At 39.7% G+C, this 22,606-nt stretch overlaps 1 protein-coding gene across 4 annotated transcripts in view; it reads left to right on the top strand.

Annotated features, from left to right (window-relative positions):
• The window catches only part of HIPK1 (homeodomain interacting protein kinase 1), a 46,851-nt gene that overhangs the window by 3,166 nt on the left and 21,079 nt on the right, over nt 1–22,606 (top strand). For 2 of the 4 annotated variants that reach the window (XM_023757034.1, XM_023757032.1), the window contains exons 2-4: nt 876–880; nt 7,637–8,712; nt 22,089–22,208. In XM_023757034.1, the coding sequence (XP_023612802.1) occupies nt 7,640–8,712; nt 22,089–22,208 (1,193 nt within the window). In that variant the 5' untranslated portion in view covers nt 876–880; nt 7,637–7,639. Of the gene's footprint in view, nt 1–875; nt 881–5,657; nt 5,678–7,636; nt 8,713–16,265; nt 16,390–22,088; nt 22,209–22,606 lie in introns of those variants that run through there. The other 2 variants (XM_023757035.1, XM_023757033.1) reach the window with 2 other exon arrangements.

The following is a 22,606-nucleotide window of genomic DNA, read 5'->3' as shown; positions in this document are numbered from 1 at the left end:
CCGCATCGAGGTCTAAAGCTTTCTGTAAAACGTTTTTTAAAATCTACTAGCAAGTCACTTTACCCAGTAGTTATTCAGCGAGGGAGTTTGGATATTTACATGTAATGATCTCAGGGTTCTGTGCTATAATACTGGTATGATGAAGGATATCATGGACTGAAAGATACTTTTCCTGGTTTGAAGGAACAAAAAGGGCCACCCTTCAACTTGTGGTTGGAACTGGAGGCAGCCAAGCCAGTAAAGCATCTGATGATTAAGATGGTGAATAAGATCTTGTAAATATGCTGGCTCTGGTTGGTAAAAGGACTTTTGCTGGTGACATGTTCATGACTAGTTTACCCTCACTTTGGACATTGTCGTTTTATGGATTGCAGAGCAAGTCGATGGGTAACTTGAGATTCAAAACCAAACCAGAACTCCCTTCTAAAAGTAAAAAAGGATAGTCTCAAAATTCACAGTTCTCAGGAAAATGGAATTCTTTCATCCTGTGGTTTTGTTTTCATAAGCACAGCTCAGTGGTTGTGTTGGTAGAAACCAGCGAGCCAACCCTGCCTTGTAAACTTATGACACTTGGAACTTGTGCAACTTGTTGTTAGTTATATATTGTAACCGGTCCTTTTGTAATTTGAAGTAAATTGTAGACATGAACTTCCTGATCTGCCCTCTTATTTTCATTTTCACAACTGTATACAGTATCCATTACCTTTTTTTTTTAGTTTTTAAAAAGTTACAGTTATTAATTCCTCCCCAGTTTCTTTTTTATTATTTTTATTGATTTCAGAGAGGAAGGGAGTGGGGGAGAGAGATAGAAACATCAATGATGAGAGAAAATCATTGATTGGCTGCCTCTTGCATGCCCCATACTGGGGATTGAGCCGGCAACCCGGGCATCTGCCCTGACTGGGAATTGAACCATGACCTCCTGGTTCATATATAGGTCAACGCTCAACCAGTGAGCCACGCAGGCTGGGCCCTCCACAGTTTCTTCCCTTACATTTCATGTTATTCTGGACACAAGTCATCAAAATCATTTTCCTTCCAGTAGCACTTCAACAGTCACTGATTTGCTTTTGATTCCTTTTCTGTTCCGAATCTGCAGCTCTCTAAATGCCTAATGTATTTTTGTAGAGCATAATTTGGCACTTAAAGAAATTTACATCCTGTTTTTATATTTTTCTCTTTCTTTTTGGTGTGTCATATCACCAAAGCACATTTCTAAGCTCTTGGGAGGTAGGGAAAGTTATGTGTATTTCTTTTGGATTCTTTAAGGACACCTGGTACAGTGCTTTCCCAGAGAGCTTAAGGAAAAAGAACCAGGAGGCCTGAGTTCTTTGCCAGCCTCGCTACTCATTAACTCTGTGTAACTAGGGCTTTCTTGGGTCTCCCTTTTCTCATCTTGGAATTAGGGAGTTTTAGAAAGCATATAAGGTCTGTTTTAGCTGTAAGAATCCCTGTCCTTTTTTTTTTTTTTTTGCCAGTGTCTTCTCCAATGCAATACGTTTTTTATTCAGATTTTCTCCTTACTCTAAACAGTTCTTCATTTTTCCATGGCCCCTGGCACACTGGCAATAGTCATCTCATTCATCTGAAAGAGCTCTTTCCACCTTCGGCCTCCCAAACGGTTGTTACCTTGCCTGGGTCCTGTTTTCCTTAGGCCTTTGCCTGCTTATCTAAACGGGGTCCCCTTTTAGTGTCTGTTTCAGATTGAGCTGTGCTTTAGTTTGACATTCTCCTTATACCGTTTTCTTTAAACTGTACAGGCCCGTAGACTGTCCTGTGCACGTACTGAGATAGCACTTTTACCAAACACAAAAAGTACCTGCTTTCTTTTTTTTTTGTTACTATAGATCCGTCATTCCAAACCCTAAGAGAGCTCCTGGAATTTAGGAAACAATATCCTACCTACAAGGAAAGCCCCCTCAGCCAGTTTACCGAAAAGTTACAGAATTGGTTTAAATGGCTGGAAATTGTATAGATTTGTAGAGTTCCTTTGTCAGCTCACAGCACCTATTTCACACCCTGTTTTTGTGTACTAGTTGGGGAACTGGCTTGTTTCACATGGTTCCATATGAAGGAAGTGCTACAGGAAAGGGGGTGGGGAGCTTTGATTCAAATGATGTCCTTAGGGTTTCAAGCTTATTTTTTCCTTCAGTATCATTATATTTAGAAAACTGATTACATATATATGTGTATATATATATATATATAATTTTTTTCTTGTAGACACGAGACTCTAATTTCTATTTTTCATCATGTATTTCTCTAATTTAGTCAAAATGACTTCTGAAATCTTATGTTTATATATATATATATGGAGAAGTAACGTGATCTCTCTATAGTCATTCATTCTAGCAAACTTTTTACACATACAAGGTGCCAATCATTGTGGTAGATGCTGATGATTAAAAAAAGGGGGGGGGGCACTTACTCTTCTGTTGAGATTTGCCCATGACACTTGCAGTTTAGAAGTCAACTTTTAAATAAATAATTACAAATAGTCATATTTAGAATAAAATCCAGAGCGGCCCACAAGTCACTAGCCCTTGTCTCCTCTCTGGGTCCTGTTTCTACTGTTTTCTCTCCTGTTCCTTTCCATCCATACTGGTCTCTTCTTCAAGGAGGCCAAGAATATGTCTTGGCACTAACTCTTCTTTTTCACTTTCAGTGGCACCTTCTTGTCTGTTCGGTCTCAGTGTAAGTGCCACCACCTTATAAGGGCTTCCTTGGCCACCAAACCCAGGGTATCTCTCCTTGCACCTTCACTATCATGTCATTGTGTTTTGTTTTCATAACATTTATCACTAGCTGCTATTTTGTGTGTGTGTATGTGTGTGTATGTATGTATGTGTCTGTCTCCTCAATAGAAAGTAGACTCCAGGAGGTAAGGGATCTTATCCATCTGGAACACCTCATCCCCAGTGGCTAGACCAGTGCCAGGCAGATAGACATGCTTGTTAATAAATGAAATGAGTAAGTACAAGTGCAGTATGTAGTAGTGAAGGATGCTATGGGAGCCTTTACCAGCAAAGCTACCCTCGTATGAAGTGGTCTGGGGAAGGCTTTCCTGAGTATGTTTGTCAGCATAAGGTAGACTAAACAACATTCTAGCTGAAGGGAAATAGTTTTTCTCTCATGTAGCAGCCTGAATGTTCCAGGTTGCAGTGATCACTCCTGGTGGGGAGGTGGCTTCGCTCTCCATGACCATTCAGGGACCCATGTTCTTTCCATCTCGTTGCTCTGCCATCCTTGGGTGTGGTTTCATGGTGGAAGCTGAGTCTCCATGAGTTCCTGCTGGTGGAGTGGGAAAGGAACACGAAAGCCTCCCCCACACATCACTTCCTATTAGAGAGAGGGACTGGGAACCATAGTCTAGTCTAGGATGAAAGAGAAAGGAAGTTTCGGTCCCAAGCAACACCCTGTACCACACTGAAAAAGGGAGCTGTGAGGGGAGATAAAAAGGATAAGTAGAAGTTAGAAAAAAGGAGGCTGAGGGGGAAATGAAGTTCAGAGAGGGGACATGATGTGTGAAGGAACTAGGGCAGGAGAAGGCAAGGCCTTCTCTAGGAACACAGAGAAACGTGGTACTTGGAAGAGAGAACCTGGGGAAAGGGTGGATGAGACGAGGCTACAAAACTAATCCGGGTCCAGATCTTACAAGAACTGGGGGTCCCAGCTATAAACCTTTATTGGAACGTTTTAAGTGGGGGACAGATATGCATTTTTGTAAGGTGAAGAGTGAATTGGGAGAAGGAGGCATAAAAAGGGGGCCTTGAGAGTTCAGATTGGGGGAGACAGGTTAGACTATTGAATTGTGCAGTAGGGGTAGAGAAAAAAGGGTGGAGTAGAGAGATGGTGTTCTGGTGAAACAGTTTTCTTGCCAAACTTGTCTTGCTTTTTTTTTTTACAGAACATGTATTCTTGTTTACCTTCTTTAATGATGTGAATGCTCTTTATATATCGTGTGCTGGAGAATATGTACATCTGTGTACATGTCAGCTGAGGACAAGTGCTAGAGGAAGAAACAATATACTGTTTTTAGGTTATTTAGATCACCAAGTGTTAAATTATATCAAAGAGGCAAAGATGACACTAAGTGAAAGCAGTAGGAATATGTTATTGGTATGTCAGGGAAAAGATGGGAGTTACTGAAAACTAAAGGCAAAGTAATTACCTTGGTTGTCATACCCAGTTGTTCTATTCCTAGTTATAATATTTGAATTTTTTTTTACTATTTATTTATTTATATTGGTTTCAGAGAGGAAGGGAGGAGAGAGAGAAACATCAGTGATGAGAGAGAATCATTGATCGGCTGCCTCCTGCACACCTCCCACTGGGGATCCAGCCTGCAACCCGGGCATGCGCCCCTAACTGGAATTGAACCCGGGACCCTTCAGTCCTCAGGCCGACACTCTATCCGCTGAGCCAAACCGACTGGGGCTAATATTTGAATTTTTTAAAAATATATTTATATTGATTTCAGAGAGGAAGGGAAAGGGAGAGAGAGAGAGAGAAACATCAATGATGAGAGAGAATAATTGATTGGCTGCCTCCTGCACACCCCCTACTGGGGACTGACCTTGCAACTCTGCATGTGCCCTTGACCAGAACCGAACCTGGGGCCCTTCAGTCTGCAGGCTGGTCTGTCCACTGAGCCAAACCGGCGAGGGCTTAATTCTTTATAGTAAGATTCTCCATATGAAGTGACCTGAGTGTGGGGCACCCAGCAAATGATGAGTAGATGTGACCATGGCAGGGAGTGGGGTAACTTTCCTGGTTTTGAAAGCCTTGGATTCTAGCAAGACTCATTTCTCGTTTTAGTAGTAAGTACAAAAATACCAGTAGCTTTTTGCTTTTTCGTTCTAGTTGGGGATTAACGCAGTGGGCAAATTTGTCATCACGTTTAGATGGTTAAATCCTTGGAAAGTCAGGTTCGAAATGAAAAGACTAGTTTGTTGCTGGAGTCGAAGTGCCACATTTTCAGGAAGTCAGAGAAATAACGTCTAGTTTATTGGGAGCCGTTCTCCTCTGAATTGAAAATATTTGTGCTGTAGTTAAGTTTTGGAGGGTTTTCAACTGTGCAGGGGGTCAGTGCCCTCAGCCCCCCCTGCATTGTTCAAGGGTCAGCTGTAATTTCCTTAACAGAGTCGGCTGATACATGATAGGTTTCCCACAGTATGAAGTCTGTTCCATGTTTTTGTTTGGGAGGTCTCAGCCTAGGTAGAACATTGCCTGCCCATTTGCAAAGGCAAATTTCGTGGAACATGGTACCTTTATCCTGTGTCTACAAATGGCTGTTTTCCCGCTGAATTTCAGAGTGTTACATCAATAAGAGTGTTGATTTTTGTAGGCATCTTTGGTTCTGTCTTTTCTTCTCTCCTTGTGCTCGTTGAGGTCAGCATGAGTCTCAGCCACACTGTTAGTCCTGGTGCCACGATTCTGACGTAAGCGTACCATCCACCCTGGCTGTGGGGAAGGCCCGTGAAATTCTGGTTGTTCTTTTCCTGCGGGGGAACTTAAATTTGTCTCACTGAGTGAGAATTATATTCATTTATATACTTGAACTTTCTGAAACATTTTCTAGAACTGGTGCCTTGTGCAGTGCTGAATTTGAAGATTGAAGCCATCAGCATCTGCTATTTTGTTTATTGGGTGAAGAGTTGTCAGTAACATTACTCTGGTGAATGCAATATTTTTAAAAAGTGTCTAGTATGAACATGCTTTTAAGAATTTGCTATTACATTTTATGAATTGTTTTCAGTATTATTTTAAGGCCTCCTATTCCCAGACATAGCTACAGATTGCAGTTTGTGTATTCTAATTCTTTTACTAAATTCTTGTAGTAGCTCAACAGATATACAGTGAAAAGCAAATTTCGCAGATTTTCTCCATTTCTTGCTCAATTTTATGATGACAAATATTTTTGCATATATTTTAATAGGTACATTTTGTACAGGCCCTGGTACGGATTTTTCTGTTACTATAATTTGGTATTATGTCAGCGATATAGGTAGAACAAGTTGATTTGTAAATTTATAGCCTTGGAGTTAAATTGCACTGACTCTAGCCTTTAATTTACACTTTTTTCGCTTCAAGATTCATATAAATTATGGAAACTCTTGTTTGAAGTACATCCAGACCACATTTTTAGAAACTGAAGGCTGAGGGTTTGTTCGTTCCAGCTGTCTAGTCCAGTGCAGATGGTTTTCAGTTGCATTCAGGCACGAAGAAATGTACACACTGCTTTTTTATGTTCTGTAACATCCTTTGTCACGCTTCCTTCCTTTCTAGTTGTGTGTGTTTATTCTCTTATGACTAGTAAAATTATACTGTGTGTCCTGGAGTGGAGACTTCCCCCATTCTTCTAGGACTGCACAACTAAAACGGAGGGACATTAAAAAACGAAACCAGCGTCGACAATCCTGCAGTTTAATATGAATGGTAGGGAGTAGCTATGCCTTTGGTAGGCAGGGGTTGCATCACCCAACAAATACTGAGTGTCTGTCAATTGCCAGAGTCTGTGGTAGGTTCTGGCAATATAAGCGAAGCACAAGACAGTCATGGTACCTGCCCTCATGGAACTGATACTGTAGCTGGGAATGTAGTAAATAATCTCAAGTTGTAAGGGAGGAACAGGGTGCTCTGGGAGTTTATGGAATGCGGCGGGGCAGTGGTGGTGGTGATTGTCGCGGGTGTGTGTGTGTGAACAGTTTTCCCAGCAGAGTATCTATGTTGAATCAGAGAGCCTTCTGAAAACTGAAAGAAGGGTGGTATGGCTGGAGTGGAGGATTCAAGGCGGGAGACTTTGGAAGTCACAGCAGCAGAGTTTGGGAGAGCTTTAGGGCAGGTTGAGGATTTTGGACTTTATCCCCAAAGCAGGGGAAACCTGGGAGGCAGGAGGAGAGAGAGGACTTTGCATCATCCTGATGACTTTCTTTCTCAAAAAAGAAAGAGCAGTCTTTCAATTTGCATAGGACTCCCTCCCAACCTCAAACCTCCCATTCAAGATTCAAGATTAGTTTGGAGGCTACTGGAAGTTCCAGTGAACTAGAATAGTTCCAACTGGTAGAGAAAAACGGCTGATTGGAGATACACTTGGGAGGCAGAATGGAAGATTTGGTTATAGATTAGATGTGGGGGGATAAGGGAGAGGAATGAGTCAGGGTAACAACAGTGAGAGAGTCCCAGGCACTATTACATGTATCAAATCTTTAGATTCTCACAATAACCCCACCAGGTTGATATTGCTGCCAGTATTTTAAAGATGAAGAAGCAGACTCATGGTCTCCCTGGTTTTTGCCCTGAGGTGCTGGGTGTATGGTGGTGTCTCATAACTGAGATAGAAAACTGAGGTGGGTGGAGGCTCCTTAGTTTAATTTTGGACATGTTGAATTGGAGGTGTCTGTAAGTTAATCCAAGTTGCAGTGTAGAGTGGTTAGGTTATTTAGAAATAAGAATTTGGGGGCCTTGGAGGGGTAGCTCAGTGGGTTAGTAAGTAAACAAAAAAGGTTTATCCTTCTATAACAGGAAACATATTTTGGAAAATGTAGCAAATAAAACCCAGCCAGATATGTTTCCTGGTGGCTTTTCCAAACGAGAAGTTGTGACCTGAGGGCCTGACTCTTCCTCTCTCCGCGCAGGTATGGCATCACAGCTGCAGTTTTCCCCCCCATCAGTGTCGTCGAGTGCCTTCTGCAGTGCGAAGAAACTGAAAATAGAGCCCTCCGGCTGGGATGTTTCTGGACAGAGCAACAACGACAAATACTATCCCCACAGCAAAACCCTCCCCGCCACACAAGGGCAAGCCAACTCCTCTCACCAGGTCGCAAACTTCAACATCCCTGCCTATGACCAGGGCCTTCTCCTCCCCGCCCCTGCCGTGGAGCACATCGTCGTAACAGCGGCTGACAGCTCAGCCAGCGCCGCTACCTCCACCTTCCAGAGCAGCCAGACCCTGACGCACAGGAGCAACGTTTCTTTGCTTGAGCCATATCAAAAATGTGGACTGAAAAGAAAAAGTGAGGAGGTCGACAGCAACGGTAGCGTGCAGATCATAGAAGAACATCCCCCTCTCATGCTGCAAAACAGGACTGTGGTGGGTGCTGCTGCCACGACCACCACGGTGACCACGAAGAGTAGCAGTTCCAGCGGAGAAGGGGATTACCAGCTGGTCCAGCATGAGATCCTTTGCTCGATGACCAACAGCTATGAAGTCCTGGAGTTCCTCGGCCGGGGAACGTTTGGGCAGGTGGCGAAGTGCTGGAAGCGGAGCACCAAGGAAATTGTGGCTATTAAGATCTTGAAGAACCACCCCTCCTATGCCAGACAAGGACAGATCGAAGTGAGCATCCTTTCCCGCCTCAGCAGTGAAAATGCTGATGAGTATAATTTTGTCCGTTCTTACGAGTGCTTTCAGCACAAGAATCACACCTGCCTTGTGTTTGAGATGCTGGAGCAGAACTTATATGATTTCCTAAAGCAGAACAAGTTCAGTCCACTGCCACTCAAGTACATCAGACCCATCCTGCAGCAGGTGGCCACCGCCCTGATGAAGCTCAAGAGCCTGGGTCTGATTCACGCCGACCTGAAGCCAGAAAACATAATGCTGGTCGATCCAGTGCGCCAGCCCTACCGGGTGAAGGTCATTGACTTCGGTTCTGCTAGTCACGTGTCCAAGGCCGTGTGCTCAACCTACTTACAGTCACGCTACTACAGGCAAGTGGCCAATGCTAAAAAGCTTGTGTCAGACTCGAGATCTGTCTTTATAGTTAATATATATTACATAAGGCTACATAGAACAAGGAATGTATTTACAGATTCCAAGGTAGAAACAGGATCATGTTTTAGGTTAAGTGCGTGGTATTCCTGTAAGCAACATTATTGTATATCTGAAATCTTTTTTAACACTAAAAAAATTAATTGTCTGATTCTGAAGCTTGTTCCTAGTTGAATTATATAGTTGGCCCTTGAACAACATGGCAGTTAGGGGGAACCCGCATATAACTTTTGACTCCCCCAAAACTTAACCCTTTGCACTCTGCTGTCCCCTCTCAGGGGACATCGGAATTCTAGCATATCACTCGGATGTCCCCTCTCAGGGGACATTGCAGTTTATTAGTGATTACGGGGAATTGAGTTATTTCAACGCAACTTTTTGAGACATGCATGTTTCCCTGAAGTTTTATCTTGAAATGGCACAAGAAATTAAATCAAAATATCGTAAAATTACTAAGATATATACAAGAAATGTCAGCGGGTTTTGTGTCGGATTAAACAATAAACTACATATTCCCGATGTGGGACAAAGAAAACGGGACTGCATTGTGTGTTCTAACAGGAAAACACCTGGTGGCAGGCGTCAAACCACTTATTACTGTCAAACATGCACTAATCAGCCTGCAATGCATATTGGGGAGTGTTACAAAACTTATCATACTGTACAAAATTATAAACAATAAAATATTGTTTTTTTTGCAAATATACATTCCTCGATGTCACCCAATTCATATAAGTCCAATATCATTATAATACGTTACTTGGTTCCAAAATTATACTAAATAATACGAGGGTCTGTAAATGCACGTTTCTGCTGCAAAGTAGCGTCGAGTAGCTGGTAGCCAATATCCAGAATGGTTCGGAGTGCAAAGGGTTAAGTTGTTCTCCAGTATCTGTAGGAGATTACTTCCGGGACCTTGCAGATATCAAAATTCACAGATGCCCCTGAATAATATCCCACTGTATGTACATACCATATTTTGTTTATCCACTCATTTGGTGGTAGACATTTGTTTATTTTTACATTTTTGGCTATTATGAATAATGCTGTGATGAACATTGGTATTCAGTTGCTTAAGTGTCTGTTTTCAGTTCTTTTGGGTATAGAGCTGGAAGTAGAATGCCTGGGTCATATGGTAGTTCTATGTTGAACTCTTTGAGAAGCCACCAAACTGTGTTCCACAGCTGCTGCACTATTTTGCATTCCCACCAGAAGTGCATGAGGATTCTAATTTCTCCACATCCTCACCAACAGTTGTTATTTTCTGTGGTTTTTGTTTGTTTGTTTTTGATAACAGTCATCCTTGTATGCATGAAATGATACCTCATTGTCGTTTTGATTTGCATTTCCCAAATGATTAGTGATGTTGAACATCTTTTCATGTACTTGTTGGCCATCTGTATGTCTTCTTTGGAGAAATGTCTGTTCAAGTCCTTTGTTCATTTTTTAATTTGGGTTGCTTTTTGTTGAGTTGTAAGAGTTCTTTATATATTCTGGGTATTAATCCCTTATCAGATAATATGATTTGCAGGGTTTTTTTTATCTCCCATCCAGGGGGGTGATTTTTCAGTTTTTTTGCACAAAATTTTAAAACTGTGATGAAGTCCAATTTGTCTGTTTTTTCTTTTGTTGCTTGTACTTTTGGTATCACATCCAAGAAATCATTGCCAAACCAATGTTATGAAGCTTTTCTCCTGTGTTTTATTATAAGAGTTTTATAGTTGTAGCTCTTATATTTAGATCTTTGATCCATTTTGAGTTAATTTTTGTATGTGGTGTAAAGTAAGGGTCCGATTTCATTCTTTTGCATGTGGATATTCAATTTTCCCAGCACCATTTGCTGAAGAGACTATCTTTTCTCCATTGGATGGTCTTGACACTCTTATCAGAATCCTTCAACTGTATATATGAGGGTTTATTTCTGGGCTCTCTGTTCTTTTCCATTGGCCTCTATGTCTGTCTTTATGCCAGTACCACACTGTTTTGATTACTTGTAGCTTTGTAATAGGTTCTGAAATCAGGAAGTAGGAGACCTCCAGCTTTATTCTCTTTCAAGATTGTTCGGTTATCTCAAGGAATCTCTCAAGATCTTTATGAATTTTAGGATGCTTTTTCTCTTTCTGCAAAAAAACCTCATTGACTTTTGATAGGTATTGCACTGAATCTGTAAGTCACTTTGGTTAGTATTGACACTTTAACAATATTGTCTTCCAGTCCACTCTCACCTATTTTTTTTATAGTTCTATAAAACTATGGTATTTCTTATTTGAGTGAGAAAAAGAAATTCCTAGAGTCTTTGATTTCTAGTTTCATGTTGCTCTAGGCAACTTGACTAATTTTGAGACTCTCATCTCCATTTATTTACTCATGACTTGGGAGAGTTAGGTTCCAATTATTTTTGCTTCTGATATTCTCCTTTGAGCAATCCTACCACCACCCACACGTACACATGTGTACAGCACATTCACAGGTGCACTGAAGAGTTCAGTTCTGTGTCTTATTTTGGGCACTGGGGAAGTAAGAAGGAGAACACAGCTGAGGGGTGAGGGCTTTCTTGACCTTTCATCTTGTCAGTGCCTGCAGGTGTTTAACCGTTTATCTGCCCTGTCAAAGACAAGGACAAAGTCTGAAGGCCTTTTAAGATTGAAAAAGAGCAGTTGAGATAAAAATTATTCATGAAATAATTGTGTAGTTTTCTTTTTTGCTTTTAAATATATTATTATTGATTTCAGAAAGGAAGGGAGAAGGAGAGAGAGATAGAAACATCAATGATGAGACTCATTGATCGGCTGCCTCCTGCACAGCCCCCTACTGGGGATCGAGCCTAACCCGGCCATGTGCCCTTGACCGGAATTGAATCCAGGACTCTTCAGTCCGCACGCCGATGCTCTATCCACTGAGCCAAACCGGCTAGGGCAATGAAATAATTTTTTATGGAATTTTCTCATAAAAGGTAAAGGAGATGTGAGGGATTAAACATTTCTGGCTATTTAGCTTTCTCTAGTATGACATTTAAATAATTTTTAGTCTTATGTTGCTGGTCTTTGCCCCTTTTCTTCTCCTTTTAATTTAAGCTGTCATTTGAGTAATTTGGTGGTTTTGTTTTTATAGAAAATATGATTTGCAGAATTTTAAATCCACTGGTAATTACTCTTCAACAAAGTCCTGTAAATCCGTGGCATTTAGTTATTGACTATGTGAGTAATTTTAAATGGAGCTAAGTTTATCTCTTAAAAACAGGAGTTCACTCTGTATATGACTAATGCTTGTGCATTCTGAGGTTCAATATCCAGGTCTCGACTGTGTTTAGGATTTAACGTGAACGTTCTGTTGTGTCACAGGAATACTTGATACTGAGCCTGAGCACATGGAATAGCCACTCAGGCATTCCTTCTCCGTCATGTGTTTTACCCCACAGTGACTTCATGTTGCTTTGTTGCCTTATTAGAGTCCATTAGATCCTCACCCTCTTTTCAGAAAACCTCCGTGAACTTTGGCCAGTGAAGCATTCTGCCTCCCAGGCTACCTTCCTCAAGCCCTCCTTTTTCGTTTACATTGCTTCGTCTTGCTGATAGCATGCCAAACTATTATCCGTTGACATACATTTTTTGCCACCATGTTGTCTGTTGGCCACGGCTTGGCTAAATAACTCAGGCAGTGGAAATAATATACTTTATTTCCTGCCCACTGTGAATGTAGGCCAATCGCAAGAACAGTTGCTGTCTTTGGCGGTTGAGTTTTATGCACAAAGGTTTCCATGCTTATAAGCTCAATGCTTTCACATTCTGAACCAACCAGCCGGCCTTCATTGAAAACCGAGATCACTTTATTTGTTCTGTATGGAAGGACAAGGTCTACAGAAGGAAAGGGTATTTTCACTTTGTCCTAGACAAACAAACAATCCGGTCTTATCTGACAGTGAAACTGCAGCTTAATCTAAGCCACAGATGCAGGAAGTTTGCCTTTATGTAACATCTCTGATCTAGGAAGGTTGATGCCTCTGCAATGGACAGGAAGAAACAAGTGTGTTCATGAAAATGAGCAGAGGATGACTGCTGTTGATTCTCACCTCAGCTTGCTCTCGGATCAGGTGAAAAACAGCTTTACGACCTTAGAGGATTCTTCAGTTTAAAGAAGTTTGAAATTGGGAAATCAAAAGGCAGGCATTGCTATTTCTGCCACCTGGTTTTAGTCACTAGGGCCCGCTTAGTATTTGTTCTGTAAGGATGGGATGGATCTTCAAAGAGGAGACCACCATGTCCGAAGTGCAATTAGCGCCATTTTTGTGCTAAAGTGAATACTGCCAGTTTTGTTTTTCCCCCCTCTTGCCTGTGCTTTAATAGGTAATCTTTTTTACTGCCCAGCTGTTAGAACATCAGAGCTGGAAAGCGATCTAGGAGAGTAATTATCTAACTCAGCCTCCTTATTTCACAGATGAAGTAGAACCGGAATTTCAGAGTCTAGATAAACGTTTATATTAAGGGATTGAGAAATACTGGAGGCCAAGGGGCAAGATGATACAGTAATGAAAATATTAGCAAGAATTATCATCGGAATTCAGAGTTGAAAACATTCAGTCTTTAGAGAGGAACATGCTCTAAATGATTTCCTTTCTGTTCAGTGTCTAGGTAAGTCTAACATTTCTAGGAGTAATGATAGTGAAAAGTGCTTCAGTAGACTGAACAGCCTTCTTTTTATTTTATTTTGACTGCTTTCATTTTTTTTTTCTTTTGATACCTTTTTGTATGGTAGATGGTAGAGCTTACTGTTTTGAGTGAGCTTGAAATCCTTAGCTGCTTTTATTACTCCAGAGGCAGGGTGAGACCAAACGAAAAACTGATTCTAGCCAATTCCAAAGGTTTGGGGTTTTTTTGTTGTAAGTTTAATAGGGTTTAAGGGCTGGAATTAGTGTTTCTCTGAAAGCTAAAGTTTTATCACATATTACTGCTCCCTTTTTAAAGAAGTAAGTTATTGGGTGCTGGCCTCTCCCTGTGACCTACCCTTTGGCGTTTAAAATGTCCTCCTGTTATAGTGGGAATGGCAGAATCAATCCGTGCTCTCCAGCTGATGCTTAGGAATGCTCTAAGCCCAGTTTTTACGTGGGCACAAAGCCATTTGCATGCTCCCTGCCAGCTATTTTTGGCACTGTCACGAACTTGGAAATTAATGATTCTACTCACTGAAAGTAAAATTTTGTTCCTTTTCAATTTTAGAAAAGCTTTTATGTTTCTGGGTCCTCATACCCTCAAACTTGTGCTGCCTTAAAACATGCCATAGTGGTTGGGATTTAATTGCACTCACTCTGAAATTCCATCAGTCATGTGGCTCTAGCCACCTGCAACAGGAATGGCACTGCTGATGGTTGTTTCTTTGGCTAACAAAACCACAGTTCATTCACATCAAATAGCACAGAAACGGTCTATTAATGGCTCCACCCATAGCTGTCACATAGGATAAGTCTTGACAGGCCTGGGTCTTTCGCTCTTTCTCTGCAAGATCAGGAAAGCTTCTAGACTCGATAGAGCCCTCTAATTTACCCTGTTTTCTTAGAAAATAACTTGGGGAGGATATTCTTATTTAGGGAAATATCTTGATACCCTCCCCCACTCAATCTCTGCCCCTCGCCCCCTCCACACACACCGAGGAAGCTCACATGACTTGAAAGTACAGTTGGGGAAATGTGGGCGCTCCACAAGGAGACACCGTCTGTTCGATGCTTCCCAATGGAAAGATCTGCTTTTCCATTTTTATCCTCTAAAAGGAGGGGTCTGGATCTGGGGTCCTTACAGATTCAAATGTCATGACTTGTAAGAAGGAAAGGGAGTTGTTTGGAGAAGGTGCTAAAGTGTTTAAGAGCTCAGACCTTGGCTCAAGCCTGCCATCACCCAGACCTTGTGTGGTCTTGGGCACCTACCCTCTCAGTGCCCAGTTCTTCCCATCTGTAAAGTGCAAATGATACTTTATTACATAGAAGCCAAGATACCTTGCTTATAAGGTGAAACATTATTTAGGTGCCAATGAGAAAGTAAAAGCACTGCCATTAAACTAAAATACACCATGGTTTGCAAGAATTTTCTTAGTTTCAGAGATGTTAAAATGTAAAAGAAATTGCATCTTAGAATTGATGGCTTAAAAGTAGTAATACGTTCATAGGATTGTTGTAAGGATTATAATGACCACATTTATAAAGAACTTGGAATAGTGCATGGCACACAGTAAGCACTATGTAAGTGTCACCTATTAGTATTATTGATAATAGTGTTACCTATTATTATCATTCCTGTTCTGAACCCATTTATTGATCTCTTAAGTTTCGACACACTTTGCAAAATGCCATGGTATACCACCATGCCAAAAAGATTTTTATAGATAGGTATGTACTTAACTTTTACTTAGTTAGACACAGTATAATATACTCAACTCCATAGCTAGACTGTCAGAATTCAAATTCTAGCTCTGTCACTTATGTGATTTTGGGCAAATTACTTAATAATTTGCCTCGGTTTCCTCCTCTATAATTGAGGATACACCATTTTCCTTGGATGTGTTCATATATACAAGCTCTAAGTATATGGGATTGCCTTAGTCTTCTCTTTAAGGCTCCTCGTTTCTCACTTGGAGCATTAATGGAAATGAAAAGAATTCAAAGTTTAAAAATAATGATCATATAATATTAATAGTTATTATTATATCTAACACTTATACAGTACTTTATATGTGCTGAGTACAAGAGCTTACTGTCCAAGACCTTTGATACTTACTATTATTAATTGCTTATTTAAACCTTATAACACCCTATGCAGTGGGTACCTCTTCATTTTATGAATCTTCATTTTATGAATGAAGAACCTGAGGCACAGAGAGATTAAGTAATTGTCTGCAGCTACGAAATAAATGAATTGAGGCTCTGAACCCGGGTAGGCTGTCAGCCATTGTATCTCTATAGGACGCATTTCTGTCCCACACAGGGATTTATTGACCAAGCCATTTAATTGGTTTTTCCATAATTAAAAAGGTACTAAGTAAAAAGAATAATTCCCCGATTCCTTATTTACGATTTCAAAATTCAGAAAGCTCTAAAAACTAAAAATCTTTTCCTGAGTTTGGTATAAACTCATTGATTGGAAAGATCTGACTTGAACCAGTGTAAGGCAATTGGAAGTCTTTGTTTAGCTGACTTAGTATGACTACTCATATGTTTTGTTGCAGAAACATTAATGTGTTTGATTCTGAGCACTTTCCTAAACTCCTCTGGGATTATTATGCAATATATAGTATAGTCATCGTAGTACCTTTCTGAAATTAAAGAAATTCTGAATTACAAAACACATGTGGCTCCAAGAAGTTCAAATGACGGATTTTATACCAAAGATCGTTTTCAGTTTCATTAAATCAGTGTATCTTTCGTTGATACTAAAACAGAACTTAGTCAACACCGTTCACTTTCCCAAATAACGTGTATTTTTTTATCAACTATTTTTGTTGTTGCTAGAGCCCCTGAAATTATTCTTGGATTGCCATTTTGTGAAGCTATTGATATGTGGTCCTTGGGCTGTGTGATAGCTGAGCTGTTCCTGGGATGGCCTCTTTATCCTGGTGCTTCGGAATACGATCAGGTAAGAGTGTGTATTAAATTTTTTAACGAATAGAATTTTCTCCACCTGCTTCTTAGTCTGAAGTTACGTTTGCAATTCTTCAATGAAAAGGGAATTTTATTTTATGTTATGTTAGACTGGTACTTTCCCAGATCTGTAATGATTTATTAGAGTATTCACTTTGGTTAACAAAGGCATCTTGTGAAATAAGACATGAAAGCAAAGTAAGGATGAGGAATTGAGATTTTAAGAATGAATTTTGGCTCATTCACACCTGTTACTTCCTCTCATACACGACACACACTGAAATGCTTGCTCTCGGCATGCTGAAACACTTTGGGCCCCAGAGGCTGGGATGTAGAGGGGGTCTCTGTAAGATTGGCTTTAGGAGGGCAATCAGAGGACTTGAAAAGTGTTGCAATAAATGACCTGTCTCAAACAGACAAGCTTTAGAAGATATGCTACATTTCCTAAAGAGCTGGTGCTGAGGGCAACAGTTTTGCCATGGAAATAAATTGTAAATTCTAATTTTTTGTTTTTTAAAAAAAGTGGTCTAACCATTTATGCTTTAATCTCCTTAAGGGCATTGACTGTTTCATTCCACCAGTGTATCATCAGCTGCTACATGTGTCTTAAACATAGTAGGTACACAAGGTGTAGAAAAGGGGGGTTGTTTTTGTTTTAGTTTTCTATTTTTTTTTTTTTGAGAAGTAAATGGTTATCTGGAATTGAAAGGCAAAAAGAGCAAAACAGTCCTTTTCCTATTCAGCCTAGAATTTTGACTCCTTGATATATTTGAGTATATGTAACATTTACCAACTTCTAAAAATTTGACTCTTTGGACATGCCTTTGAATGAAACATAACAAATGAGTTACTCATGTCATAAATAACCTGTTACATTGTGCTTTGGAATTTTTTTTATCTTCTACCTTGAGAGGAGCAAGTCAGCGTCCTTATTTTTTTAAAATTAATTTAAATTCTTTACTGTTAAAAGCATCTTCCTTATTGTACAACAACAAAGTATTGGGAGATTAAATGATACAAAACCATAGCTGGTTTAACTAAGCTTTTGATTCTCCTTTTTGGGTTTTAGACCTTTTTGAGACTCTGATGAAGCTATGGATCTTCTCAGAAAAGTATGCTCACCATGTCTTGTGTACAAATTTAGGGGACTTATGGACCTCTGCTTCAGAAACCTTGCTCTGAGCAATTACAGCCGCCAAAGTGCCATTCCTAGCCCAACTGTTTACTGGCATCCCTTCAGCCTTAGTCAACAGATTGCCATTGTGAAATTTCCTAGGAAGTGGAACCAAATATAATTAAATTTAGAAGCTAAGGTACAGCTGGGGCTTTCCTTGAAAAAAAAAATGATCTGGTAGTTTGGATAATTTTTGTTGGGTGCATAAATGTGAAACTGTGGTAGGAAGGAGGAAAACCACAGTTGGTTGAACCAAGCTGAATAAGTAGGATGCTGCTGTTATAGAGCAGGAAAGGGGTGGGGGGGACAGTTTATCTTGCATCTCTGGTTGTACGAAAGATTCCTCTGGCAGCACGAAAGCTTCCTCTGGCAGCATCCTTATTCTTACAGCTGACTTTTTAAAAAAAATAAGTTTATTGAGATATAACCCACATATCACATAATTCAGCCATTTAAAGGGCACAGTTCAATGGTTTCAGTATGTTCACAGGGTTGTGAACCATCACAACAGTTCTAGAACATTTTAATCACTATTAGCAGCCAATCCTCATTCTCCCCCAGTCCCTGCCCTAGGCCCTTGTTGGTGAAGAACTCCCAAAACTTAGGCTCATCAGTTTCAGATTTGGCAGTTGATCTGAAGAAATGACATGTCGCCTTGTCCAGATGCCTAAGAACTGTATTAGCAGGAAAAACTTACGGACACAGGCAAAGCAGCTGCTCCCAGTGGTGACGGGCCAGGAAGAAACCATACCACCTCCAGGACAGGGCCCTTTTCAAAGGAGGTTAACTAATAACAAAACAATATGGTGGGTAGTCACATAGACCACCGAGAGAACAATACATCCCTAAGTTAAAAGATCACATCAGGCAGTTATTACACTCTATACATTCATCAACCTCTCTCCTGGGGCCTGGCATTTACCTTGGGGTGGCATTCTGGCTTTCTGGATAGTCAGCCAAGCCTGAGGTTGTAGAGAGTTCAACATTTCCCAGATGCCTTTGCTGTGAGAGCCATATTACATCTCTGAAGTGAGTTCCCCTATATTAACCACTAATCTACTGTCTCTAGTTATGCTTATTCTAGTATATCATATTCATCACAAAATATGGTCTTTTGTGACAGGCTTCTTTTACTTAGCATAATGGTTTCTATCCATGCTGTAGCATATATCAGAACTTTATTTCTTTTTATGGCTGAATAATATTCCCTTCTGTGTGTGTGTGTGTGTGTGTGTGTGTGTGTGTGTGTATGTATTTTGGCCTTTGTGAATAATGGTGCTGTGAGCATTGGTGTACAAGTGTTTTAGTCAAATGTGTAGTCTCTAGATATTAGTGGCTTTGAATTTGTTGGAAACATTAGAATTATTTAAAATAACAAATGACAAATACTTTCTGTTTACATAGATAGGGAGCTTTTGTTGTTGCTTTATCTTAAGCTATGTGAAAAGTAGTATCTGGATAATATTAACATTTTTAAATGTTTTAATTCCATAAGTGCATCACTGTAGAAAAATAAAAAAGATACAGTAAGCCAAGAGACAAAAATTTGAACCTCCAATAGTTCTACCCCTCAGAGGTAACCTTTTTAAGTTTTGGTTATATTTTGCCTTTTTTAAATATATGTATAAAATTTGTTAATTTTCATCATGTGTTTATTGAGTACCAACTTTGTGTCAGGTACTCCAAGCACTGGGGATGCCATGCTGAATAAAACATAGTCCTTGCCTGGAGGCTATAGTTTGGTATGGGAAACAGACATGAAGTAAATAAGCATACCAATAATTATATACTACAATTAAGATAAATTCTGTAAAGAGAAAAAATGTAGTTTGCTATGTGTGTGTGCACGCACGAGTGTATCTTCTGACCATTTATGCCCTCATGCCTCTTGAATATACTTCTTTTTCTCCACTGCTACTCTCTAGTCCAGGCTGTCTTACTCATGTACCTGGGCTACCAGGCCATCTCCTGTTATTTATTCCGGCCTCCCTTCAGTCTACTTTCCAGAGAGATTTCTTTCAAAACACAAATTTGATCATTCCACTCCCCGGCTCTTCAGTGGCCTCCCATCACTTTTAGAATAAAGGGCTAAGTCCTTAATATGACCTCTGAGCCCCTGCCTGGGTTGTCCTGGCCCTTCCGGTCTTTCTCTCTCGATTGATCTTATGCTGTTTCTTCTTGATTTTCATACTTTAGTCCTCTTGGCATCATTTCAGCACTGCTTCCTTCCACACAGGCCCTTGCACATACTGTTCTCAGTCCGAAGCTTTCCCACCAGCCATCCATTTCATCCGGTCAAAGTCTAGTCATTTATCAGCTCGAGTGCCACTTCCTCAAGGAGCTTTCCTCAGCAGTCCCCAGTCTAGGTCAGGTTCCTTTTTTAAGTATTTTTATGGAAGCCTACTTATTCTGATTTGAATTATGCATTCACCGTCTGTCTTCCTCACTAGACTGCAAGGTCTATGAGAGCAGGAACCATATCTATTTTTAAAATCACCACTGCCAGGCGCAATAAATACTTATTGGAAGTATGAATGAATATATGCTATATATAGTTATGTTCCAAGTAAAAATTTATGGACATAGAGGAAGATATATATAGTATTTCATAAAATCTACAACACCACTGATTAAAAGATGCACCATTTTTCTGTACCTCTGAGAAAAAATGCTGCCAATTAAACCATGACAGTATCAGCGCTAAGACATACCCTGATTTCAAAGATGTGCATGTGAAAAAATATGTCTCTTAGAACCAGTGAAATGTAGTAATTTAAGAGAAAAAAAGATTATATTTAATTTGTAATCTGCTTTTTCTATTTAGTATATTGCAAACTATACATGTTAACAAATATAGGTCTCCCCTATCATTTTAAATGTCTGCATAGTATTTCATTGTACAGATTTTACTCTGTTTTTATAAAAATACTTTACCTCTTACATGCAAAAGAAGTTTCTATTTAAACTTTTTTATTCACATTTAAAAAGTTTTCTATTTTGCTAATGCTGTGTTTGGGTTTTCACAGTTTGGAGTAATTTCCTGCTAAGATTGTCTCAGGATAGATAAGCATACCAGATTTTGCCTGTAGGTCATAGTTGGCTTACCTGTGCTTTATACTCTTAAAAATTGGTGAGGACCCTAAAGAGCTCTATTTATATAGCGAATACTGAATTAGTATTTAAAACTGAAGATGGGGGGCGGGGGAGGAGGGATAGATAGGAAGTAAGATTTATTTCCTTGCTTACAAGTTTTTCTCTAATTTTATCTTAAGTATAGCCATTCATATATGAAGATGGGGTGGTGAAAAGAATTGCCTCTCGCCCTAGCCAGTTTGGCTCAGTGGATAGAGCGTCGGCCTGCAGACTGAAGGGTCCCAGGCTCGATTCTGGCCAAGGGCACGTGCCCCGGTTGCGGGCTCGATCCCCAGTAGGGGGCATGCAGGAGGCAGCCGATCAATGATTCTCTCTCATCGTTGATGTTTCTATTTCTCTCTCCCTCTCCCTTCCTTTCTGAAATCAATAAAGAAATATATTTTTTTAAAGAAGAAAGAGTTCCTAAATACAAAATTTCTAAAAGAATTGTCTCTTGTATTGCTCTTAGTAGTAGGGAGAGAAGCAAATTGCCTCTTCTATCGCTTTCCTGGATTGGGAGAAACAACCAGAAGTGTGAACAGTTAAGTTGGGAAATTCATAAAACAAACATATACAAGTACACATTTCATTAGCCATCAGAGCAATGACATCATCACCCATCACCTCTGGAAATTTCTGCTGTACACCCATGAAAAGAGAATGAAAAGGCAAATAACTTCTTAGTATTATTATGAAAATAATTTTTTACTTCACACCCTCCCTCCCCCGAAAGGGTCTTGGGGTCAGACCCTATGGGAGTCCCCAGATCACATTTGAGAATTGGTGGCCTAGTCCGTAGTAGGTGTTTAAAAAATGTTGAATGTATGAACACAGTACTTACAGAAAAGCTAAATTAAGTGCTTGAGTTTATGGTACAAGAAATAAGCTCTGTGACAAGTTAGTGTCGGGGGCAGTTGACCAGGAGCTAGAGTAGCCAAGGAAGAAAGAGGTTTATAGAAATTTTTCCTAATCAGTTTAATTTGATAGTGTATCAAAAAACAAAACCAAACAATCCTTGGTAATCCATGAAGTATAATTTCTTGAAAACCATTCTGTTCTGTCCTAAAAAATATTTCCTAAAGTTTTCTGAACTTTGTACCAGAACTTTACAAAAAAGCAAGAGATTACACACAAAATTTTTGAAACAGGTTTCCTTGTAAATCACAGATATAGTAACAAGGAAGTTTCTGAATACATGTTTGAGAATTACTTCTGAGTGCGTTAGCTTATATATTTGTCTTTATAAATAGATTTCATTTTTATCAACGAGTTAATTTCTTTGCAATAGCTTTCTTTTTTGCCTAGGGCTAATAATGTTTTAGTGTAAAAGTTCTTTAAAATCTTCCTTTTCATCCCAAATCAATGTTTTGATGGTTTTGATGTTTCAGATTCGCTACATTTCACAAACACAAGGTCTGCCAGCTGAATATCTTCTCAGTGCCGGGACCAAAACGACCAGGTTTTTCAACAGAGATCCTAATTTGGGGTACCCACTGTGGAGGCTTAAGGTCAGTCTCCCTGGCTATACTACCCATACCTGTACTTCTCACTCTTAACTTCAGATTCAAAGTTTATTTTTACTTTAATTTTTAAGGTTACATCACTTTTTCTGGTTGGTTATCAAAGTTTATTCTTCAGGTGGAGGAGGAAAAAGGGGTGAATATACGTTGCAGAGGGAATACTTTGAAAAATTATTTTATTCCCTTCCCTTAATTAAAAAACAAAACTTTAAATGCTAGTTCCGTTGGCGAGGTTATTTTGACTATTTGAACCAGCAGCTGAGAAAGGGAGAGTATGTACTCACCATTAAGTCTTATAAAACTAGAGTAATTAATAATGACTTTTTTTAGAGGATTCTCAATAAATATGACAAAACAACATAATTTCCTAACTGACCGCAGTAAGT

The sequence above is a fragment of the Myotis lucifugus genome, unplaced genomic scaffold (assembly GCF_000147115.1).
Source record: "Myotis lucifugus unplaced genomic scaffold, Myoluc2.0 scaffold_101, whole genome shotgun sequence".
Taxonomy (NCBI): Eukaryota; Metazoa; Chordata; class Mammalia; order Chiroptera; family Vespertilionidae; genus Myotis; species Myotis lucifugus.
This window is presented reverse-complemented; position numbering and strand designations above follow the sequence as displayed.